The 9894-nt window shown below is 32.7% G+C and overlaps 1 protein-coding gene across 1 annotated transcript; it reads left to right on the plus strand.

The window, feature by feature from the left end:
* The first annotated feature begins 1140 nt into the window (after positions 1-1140).
* Positions 1141-9530, plus strand: LOC125659738 (uncharacterized). Its single transcript, XM_056145830.1, has 5 exons — positions 1141-1531; positions 2039-2226; positions 3087-3267; positions 5350-5555; positions 6655-9530. Exons 1-5 carry the CDS (start codon positions 1228-1230, stop codon positions 7816-7818), a joined length of 2043 nt encoding a protein of 680 aa, XP_056001805.1. The 5' UTR covers positions 1141-1227; the 3' UTR covers positions 7819-9530.
* The last annotated feature ends 364 nt before the right edge of the window (positions 9531-9894 follow it).

Consider the following 9894-nt stretch of genomic DNA (forward strand, 5'->3'; position numbering starts at 1 on the left):
AGAACACAGCTACCAAATCCGAAAGATTTACACTACATGGGTCATTTGTTGGAATATTTATTTGAGGAATAATCTTTTATTTCATAGTTGACAGTCATTGACTCTTGTTTTTTTTTTTTTTATCTAAGGATTTTGAACATTCAGCATTATGTAATGTAGAAAGTGAGGATTTCATACCTGGTAATCAATACAAATTGAAAACAAAATTTTATTTTGGATTTATCTTTAGAAGGTTGATAGAAGTGAGTCAAACATAGATACGCCATGCCTGAGTTGTACATATAACATCCGGTATAAACAATAGCAAACTAAATGACGCCCACTGGCTGTCAGTTTTGAATTTCAAATGAAAATAGATGCCCTGCTTCACACTTTTCACTTAAAATACAGTTTAAAAAAAAAAATTATAGTAAATTTAATTTGTATCCAGTAATGAACACTGACAAGAACAATCTTGGCAAAATTCTGATTATAAACTTGAATGAGCATTTTAGTATTTGTGAATAACTCTGCAATCTGAAAGTGACCCAAAAAATCAAATTTACCACCATATTTTTCATTGGCTGCTATTTATACTGCAATACCAGTTCAAATAAGGATTTTGATGATTTTGAGGGGGGGGGGGGGGGGGGGGGGGCAAAGATCCAGATTTAATACACTAAACTGTGGATAAAATGTTAGAAAAATAATCCTTCATTGTTTAATATATTCGTGTGGGATAGGGAAATCCCACATCTAGGACAAGATGACTGCAAAGACTCTTGTTAGAAAACGAATCTTGTGCCATCGGTGGAATTTTACAATCATACATTTTGAACTCGCACTAATAATAAAGGACTCTATTAATCATATATTCTTGTGTATCAATGATATTTCTCCTGTTTTAACCGAGCTGGAGTTTATATTCAACACTCAAATATGAGTCCATAATGGAATATACCATTTTTATCATTCCGGAAAAAAAATCTTAAAAAATCATATAAAATAATTGCGTGCTTGTATCGGGCTGGTGAAATTATACTTCATACGAGGTGTTTTAACGAGTATTTTAAATGAAAATTTTAGTGTAAACATATTTATCGTTTTCGTTTATACAATATGCGAATCTGAAATATTACTCTACCGAGTCAAACAAATTCATCCAATCAGAACGTAGAATTAGTCGTCCTCGATATAATTTCCTCCATGAAGCCCGATTGAAAACAGTTATCATCTCCATTATTTACAATGTCTAATTACAAAATTGGAGTTAATTTAAGGGTGACAGAAAATAGCAATCAAGGTGGAAGAAAGTATATGGAAGATAATAATTGTATACAATTTGTCAAAAATGACGAGGGCGGATATGAATTTGCATACTTTGGAATATTCGATGGCCATGGCGGTTCCGAAGCGTCAAAGTTTGTCCGTGATCATTTATTGAAGCAAATTAAGAAATACGATTACTTCTGGGATGGTGATGATGAACAGATTTTGTCCGCTATTAGAAATGGCTTTCTCGACACTCAAGAACTTATGTGGAAAGAAGTTGGTAAGATACAATCATACATTTTGAACTGCGCGGTCACCACGGTATTTTCATTGATTATTATATAATTCCCGACATATTTTACAAGAATGCAACAAAGGCAGTAGCACCCGATATGAATCATTGTTTAGGCAACAACAAAAAAAAAAACTTTTCACGAAACAAAGAATTCACTGAAACTAAAGAAAAGACTGATTCTTAATCGCGCGCGATTTGAGGATTTCCTTGAGGGGCCATCGAAGGGATTCTTTTTATTTTTAACTTACTTTTGTTCCACATCCCTTTCTATTATTTCTCCCTTATTAATTATCATTTTAGGGCTTGGAGTTGAAAAAGCCAATTGTGAATATATTTTTTAGAATCTCATACAGCTGTCAGAATGGAAAATATTGTAAAATAATTGCCTCAGCAATTTGAATGCTAATAATAGAATGATGAAACTGTTACTGTTTAGTGTTTATCATTCGGCGAGATTAACGTGTGACTTTTTATCGTACATTGTTTTTACAGGTAAATGGCCGCGGACAGCCAGTGGTCATCCAAGTACTTCTGGCACTACAGGCAGCATAGCAATAATTAAAAATTCCAAGCTATACATTGGTCATGTTGGTGATTCTGGGGTCGCCCTTGGGTATGACCAAATCAGAAAGTCTGAAAACCAATCAGTTAACCAAATTGCTGGAGTTATGCTGACGAGGGTATATATACATACATATACATATACATTCATTGCTTTCAATAAATTTAAAAAAAAAAAAAAAAAGATAAGACTAAATAGATTTTTAAGTACATTTCTGCTTGGGTCTGGAATGCAATATTCACATCACTTTCATGCTTTCCTTCCTATGATTAACCATAAACAATCTGTGTAGTTTACAATAAACAATCAATTTCAGTCTTCACGAAAACATTTAAAATGTACCGACCAGGAGGACCAGTGAACTGTCTGAATTCACTGGCCCACAGTGAAATTTACTCTCTCTTTACCATTGTGGGGTGTGATACACAATGCATTTTTTTTTTTTTTTTTTTTTTTATTTCAACAAATTGTTCATTGAATATTCACACGATTTACGCACAAGTATAGTTATCATTCTTTACTTTAAAAGGTAAAGAACTCTGAACCCATATGTGCTATTCATCGATTTATTTTTATTTTGATGGTAAATTTATAATGCAAATTAATTAGATGTTTAGAATATCTACAACCAAATTTATATTTAATGTGACTTACAAAAAGTCTAATACAAGCCCTTCTGACTTTTTTGATTTTCACTGACCCAACCTTAAAATTCACTGAGTTTTCGTGAAGACTGATTGTTGAGAAACATGAAAGGCCTACACTTGATATAAAAAAAAAATATATAGATAGTTTAGAAAAGTGAATGAAATTAATGAATACTGGCATGCGTTTTGGTACCACATATTTCATAGAATACCTGTTAATATTTATACATGTATATTTTTCTGAGAGTGGGTGGTGTAACATCCAATTTTACATCTTGTTCAAATTGTATAGGTATTTAAATGTGTAAAATATAGAGAAAAAAAAATTTAGGATCACAAACCAGATAGCCCAGAGGAGATAAAGAGGATTGAAAAGGTCGGAGGTCAGGTGGTAGCCAAAGCTGGAGTCCAGCGAGTAGTGTGGAACCGCCCAAACATCAGCAACAAGGGCCCAGTGCGAAGGAGTACCCCGATCGACAAGATACCATTCCTAGCCGTAGCAAGAAGTTTAGGTACAACTGAATACTGAAGGGTGTATGATGTTATGAATCAATTATATCTCATCAAGTGAGACTATAATTTTGCAACTTTGTCTTATCAGTGAGGCATTATTTTTGCATCCATTCAGCATTGTTCATTACTATGCTTATATACAAAATTATTTATTAGAATCTTATTTCATACTGAAAGCATTGCAGATTTATTTAATTTATGTGAAAATCAAAATTACACTTCCAATGAATTAAATTATTTTACAACCTGAATATACTTTAAGATCTGTACATTATTTTGTGAATTGAAAATCGTTGTATGATAAATACACAATTAAAATATTCAGATTAACGCAGTTCCACCCTCCAGTGACGTCATAAGATTTCACAAAGTCAATGATTTAAAAAGATTTATACATGACTGACAGGAACCTAAATTTTGTTGGAGTCTTTTTCAATAGTTATTGTAAAAAATCTTGTTAACCATAAAATATTTCAAAAGTCTAAGTTATATATGAATAATCAATTATATTAATGTTTCAAAACTTTGATCCAAGAGCAATAACTCTGTTATCATTAAATTATTTATAAAGTCTATATGCAATAGATTTCCTTTATTTTTCACAAACATTTGTTTGTTTTGTTTTTTTGAAGAAACAGTGTCATGAAATTGTTATGAATACTATTATATCGTTTTAACTAGGGCTGAGACGATACGCCCCCTTCATGATACAATGCATATTGCAATACTTATGCCACGATTCAATACTTTCAATACGATACAATTTAAAGAAGAAATCAATAATAACATTGAAGAAAAAATAATTACCAAGATTCAAAATCAAAATTTTAAAAGCAAATTGTTTACAAACTGCCATGTGGCAAGATGTCTGTTGGCTCTATAGTTTAAACTGATAAAGTTCATTATTATTTTCATCAACCAAGGAAAACAATAAGTACAGGCCGAGCCTGATGTATATTACTAAATCCTTTTGTAATAAATGTATCGAACTGAAAATTAAGGCAATGAATCGAACATTGAATCGAGCATTTATATTGAACAGTATCGATATTTCTGGGAATCGATCAGCCCAAGTTTTAACCAGTTTTTGTAAAATTTTGATAATGTTGTTTAAGGAAAATTGCAATTTTGTTATGTTGATAACAGGTATATGTGTGCTAATTGATAAAAAAAAAAATATATTAATACAGCAACATAACTATTTTATCATTTTTATTTGTCACTAAAATATATTATTTGAAGAATCAACAATCATATACAGTGAAACTTCTCTAAACCGGCCAGCTGTCGGACCGGGAAAAAAACAGCCAGTTTGGAGGGGTGGCCGGTATACTCAGAATTTAGCGTAATCAAAGCTGTATGGTCTAAATTACAAGATTTTTTTTCCATCTTGTAAAAACGCTGTTAAATCATCGCACGTATGTAGTTATGAGGCTGTATGACATGTCATACATTATTTCACTTGTTTTAACCAAAATTATTTAATTCTAAATCGGTGTTTACAAACAACCGTGTCACTCTGCCATTTCAAGTGAGTCACATGACCAGTTCAAACTTTCAGATCATCGGTGGTCTTATCTGTGTAAAGCTGTGTATTTTGTTACAACAGTACCGTGCCATAAGTTTAATAGATATAAAAATATCAAATACTTTTAGTAATTCGTTGTTTTACGCTCTTTCAGCCTTAAAACTAGACAGTTGCGTCTGAGTTACATCATGTTTGGATTCCCCTGATTCGCGTGGAGCTGTTTATAGACGTCTAACACTGTATAATTTATGCGTTATCCGGAACACCTTGGGTCTTTCACTGAATACACCGTGCTTTGGGTGAAAGGCCCAAGGTTTTCCGGATGATTTATATATGTACCACACTTTAAATATTTACTTTCTAAATAATATTTTCACTGTTTTCTTTTACATGCAGATGTTTCCAAGCATGTAATTAAGGGAAAGTTGATAAACTTTGTAAAGTAATTAATCTGCTTTAAAGTAAATATGTACAAATATGATACATGAACATCGGGTCATACAGCTTTAAAGAGAGCTTAAATATTTGTATCTCTAGCAAAATTTTATTTTAGGTGATTTATGGAGCTTCAATTATCAGAACAATGAGTATGTCGTTTCTCCTGTTCCGGACGTCTGTGTTCATGAGCTGGATCCAGATATTCACAGGTGCCTAATCTTGGGTTCAGACGGATTGTGGAACATGATGACAGCAGAGGCGGCGGCTGCCATGGTGGCAGACTTGGAGTACCACTTTGAATACAAAGTTATCCATGATTTGGTATGTATTTAAATCATTTACAAAGTTATCCATGTTTATGTATATATAGAAAGCATTTACGAATTCATCCATTATTAGATATGTATATTTAAAATCAATTAGATTCATCCATGAGGTGTTTGGTCAATTTGACATTTCTAAAATTAATGTGCCTTATGGAAATTATTATTTAACATTTAGAATAACAAGTGGAAAAATTTATGCTAATGATTGTAACCTACCTGAATGACCTGTGTAACCTTGCTGATTGAGTATGTGTATAACAATATCAATTTTAAAAAACTCTCAAAATTCTCTTTCAATTTTTTATTTGAATTCTTCTCTGTTTTGCAAAGTACAGAATGATAACCCTTGGGTGAAAGAATTAGTTTTCCCACCTTTGTAACATTCTTTACAGAACATTTTGTCATCGTTCAAGTATAACCATGGCAATATTTTCATCTAATGTGCCAAGTTAAGTGTTTGGGTTTTTCAGTGTCATCAGTTTTACTGTCTAGATCTTTGACTGTTGTTTTATCTCAATCATATGCAACTTCATCGATAGACTCTGCTGACTGATTCTGGTTATGAAATTTCAGAAAAGTTTGGCCTTTCTCGGGGCGAGGAATTCACTTTTCAAGTTCCTGCGAGTCTAATGTTACATTAACGATATTAACTAATCAAATAATGTTTTACTGTTTGATTATATACAGAAGATATTGAACCCATAATTACACTTGAATAATTAAAACCTATTACTATTACTTACAAGCATTATATAGTGATAGAGATTAGATTATGAAGTCAACAGCGGAAAGCTCGAAGTTTGAAAGTATGAATGTCGATATATGCTAGAATAGTGCTGTGCAGCTTGTTGATATTTATGCTCCATTTTTACATTTAATGCGACTGTGGAACGTGTTTATTCCGATCACTGATAGTTGTACTATATTTATCAAGATTCATTCTGTACACATCATTTACATTCATGAGGAAATGGCTATCTTTTCAATTGGTAAAGATATCAAAGGTAAAAACATTGGAAATGTAAATAATTCCTTGAAAAACAGCATCCATGTGGCTTATGTTAACAGTTGATGATCTGGTGAATTTTTTCCAGAATGTACCTGTGTCTTACTGGATAAATCCAGCAGAAAAACTCGTTCAAAAAGCTCTGTACAAATGGCGGGCTAAATTTATGAAAGCTGACAATACAAGTTGTATTGTGGTGTTGATTGATCCACTTGGACCCAGAAAACTCTCCATTCTCAAGAAGAAGAGGGAGGAATTTCACCAGAATATAGTACATGAGAAAAGTGTTCCTTCTTCTCCAGTTAGGACTTCTCCAAGGAAACACGAAAATGCTACAAAGCCAGAGGCAGTGAAGAGTGCTAAAGAAGACGAGAACAAGAAGAAATTGTCATTCAGTCGAAATAGCACGCACAGTGTGACCCCAAAAACAGTTGTCTCTCCTGTCTCAACAGAAAAATCCAAACGGTCCTCCATACCCACCGTGGGTAATTCTGTACTAGATGACAGTATTCAAGCTAACAGTGTCCATTTCAAAGCAAATCTGGTGCAAGGAATGTGTGCCAAAGAGAAGCTCAGTGTGAGCTGCTCTAATGTGTTTGCAAAATTCAAAGGTAGCAAATCGGACTTGGATGTGAATAAATCCACACAGGGTGTTCCAATCACAAGAGCAAGACATCACTCTGGAAATGTGATCCTTCAGTCACATAAATCACAAAAACATCTAGATCAAAACCAAAAACCATTGAGAAACCAGGTTTTTACTGCATCATCATTGAAAGATCTTTCTGTGCTGACAGACAGCTTAAAACCTTACCAGACAAACCGAGTTCACATACCAGAGAAAAATATGAAAGAAGTGGAACCTCCAATCTCTTCCTGCAGTCTCAAAGATGTACAGAATTTCATGGATTGTGGCAAAAGTGAAATTAAGGTGCGAACAAATAGTGATATGAATCAAAGAGCAAACAAAAGGGATGCAAGTCAAAAAGATTTGAAAGTGGACAATATTATAAAGGATAATTCTGCAGAATGTGGGGGGCATTTTCTGCGAAGACATTCTGTCAGTGCATTGGAAAGTAAAAAGGCATCATGTGTCGCCTCAAAACTGAGAAAGGTGAAGCGTAGGTCCTTGCGGTGTCGAGGTCAAGTAGAGAACAAGGTCAAAGCAAGCACATCAACAATCCCTGGTGTGAAGCGGAAAAGAAACAGTAACGAAGATGTACCTCACACAAAGAGGACGTGCCGGAGATAGTGCTAGTATATTTATTTTATGTATGGTTGTGCATGTTGTTCTCTTTTCTTTCTAGATTGGATCTTTTTTGAAATTGTCAACACACAAACATCTATGCATTTGCCAAAGGTTTTCTGAATACTCAAATTTTCACCTTTAATACCAATAAATCAGAAAGATTTTTTCCATTATGTCAGCATAAACTTGTATTTTTACACATTACATTAATGGGTCTTCTTCACATGGTCTCTATATATAGAATGTCAAGAACATTTCTTCTGATTTTATTGAGATGGAGGAAGTGAGCAATATCAAATTCGTCTTGTACCCCATGTGGAGAAGTTTGAGGAGTAGAGTTATTATGACAAGCACTATGCACACTGACTCGAGTAATTTCTGTTCAATGTTTCTGTAATTTTCTGTTATTTAATGTTTCAATGTCGATTTTTTTTTTTTATCTTTTCAAAATTTGGAAGCTCTTGGGGAAGGGGGGAGCTTTACCAATGTTTTATTATATTTTGCAGAGTATATAACGTGCTATAAAACCAATCAATAACCACCATTCAGTACTATCATTGTGTATGGCAAAATGGCTAGCTGTTAAAAGGTTAAAATTTATTATGAAGAATTTGATTTCTCATTTCTGATCAATTTTACTAGAAATTAAATTTTATCAATCATTTCAAACATTCACAACAATTTTACTCTGACATTCTTACAAATTACCAATTGATTTTAAGTAACTTTGTGCAGCTGAATGAGTGAACTCTTTACCAAGTTACACTGATCAATTTTATAGTTATTTTGTGTTTAAAGCCTAAATTTACTAAGAGAAAATTAACAGTTTGCAGTTAATGTGATTTTCTACTTGCAGCACACCAAAATCATTTTTATGCAATGCAAATTATAAATTGAACAATTTTTAAGATGCACAATAATTTTATGAACAAAAACTGGTCTTTTAAATGTTTTCTGTTTTGACTTGAAATGTTTTATTTACTGTACTGATTATTCAAATTATTTAATATTAAGCATTCTTTCTTGTACTTAAATGTAGACAAAACAGTTTTAGTTATTTTCTGTTATTATTAAATTCTATGGGTGTAAAACCATTAGTTTTAGTAATTATTTTTTGGTCAATATTGGACTGCTAATCTTAATGTTGACTTGTCATTGTTTAATGTGTATGTGTTTCGTATGGTTATATATGCTGATTATAGTGCTATAAAAAAATTCATGATGTGCTTTTTAATTTTTCTGATCAATGAGAATGATGCATAATGTTAGATTTTGTTGTTATTATGGACTCTTGTGAGGGAAAAAAAAACTAAGATGTTTTAAAAGCCTGCAGCATATTTAATAGTTTGACTTTGCTAATAGTAAAACTCTGCTTCCCTACAAAAGGATGCAGTAAGCCCCTTAACTTGATTAAAACTGAATATATTGTTTCTTTGAAATTGCCTTTTGAAATTCTTTCAAATGTTGTAAATATATATAATTTGTACAGTGATGATATACATGTATATTTCATTTGATCACAAGGTGATGAATGTCTTCAGGGATTTTTGTTAGTTTGTTATTTTTTTTTTTTATTATTATTTAAAAATTGCAAATATGTATTATAATTCATTTTCATGGAACAAATCACTAGTGTAAATAGCATATGCTTTCAAAACCATGTTATAGTGTTAACTGAGAATAAAAACTTTTATAATGTGTAATCTTTACACAAATATGTTTGATATTTTGATGAAACTGATGAAGTGTTATTGGTGTCTGTTACTTATTCCTTGTGATAAGCGAGTTCAGTGATATACAGCAGGAGGCCGGGGCATGGATATCTCCATCCTCTCTATAAATTTCAGTGTTGTGAAACACCATGCCTAAAGCTTGTTCCTTGTGACAGGGCGAACTTGATAAATCCTATGAACAGAATCCCCCTGGCCAGGGAGACCATCTCTAGCCCTGCTCTTTCAGAAATGGTCCAGTATTTTTAAAAACATTGAGATTCCCACCCCTATGGCCTACACCATATTATTAGGTCACCTGAGTTACTCTGGTGACCTAATGGAAGCTTGATAAGGGATGAGATTAATA

This window comes from Ostrea edulis, chromosome 1 (genome assembly GCF_947568905.1).
Source record: "Ostrea edulis chromosome 1, xbOstEdul1.1, whole genome shotgun sequence".
NCBI classification, from domain to species: Eukaryota; Metazoa; Mollusca; class Bivalvia; order Ostreida; family Ostreidae; genus Ostrea; species Ostrea edulis.

What these genes read in the sequence shown, in the direction of transcription:
- LOC125659738 (XM_056145830.1), top strand. Translation starts at nt 1,228, where the DNA reads ATGTCTAATTACAAAATTGGAGTTAATTTAAGGGTGACAGAAAATAGC. An exon ending in ACTTATGTGGAAAGAAGTTG is followed by an intron (nt 1,532 to 2,038) that starts GTAAGATACAAT and finishes TTGTTTTTACAG; the next exon opens with GTAAATGGCCGCGGACAGCC. An exon ending in ACAAAGTTATCCATGATTTG is followed by an intron (nt 5,556 to 6,654) that starts GTATGTATTTAA and finishes AATTTTTTCCAG; the next exon opens with AATGTACCTGTGTCTTACTG.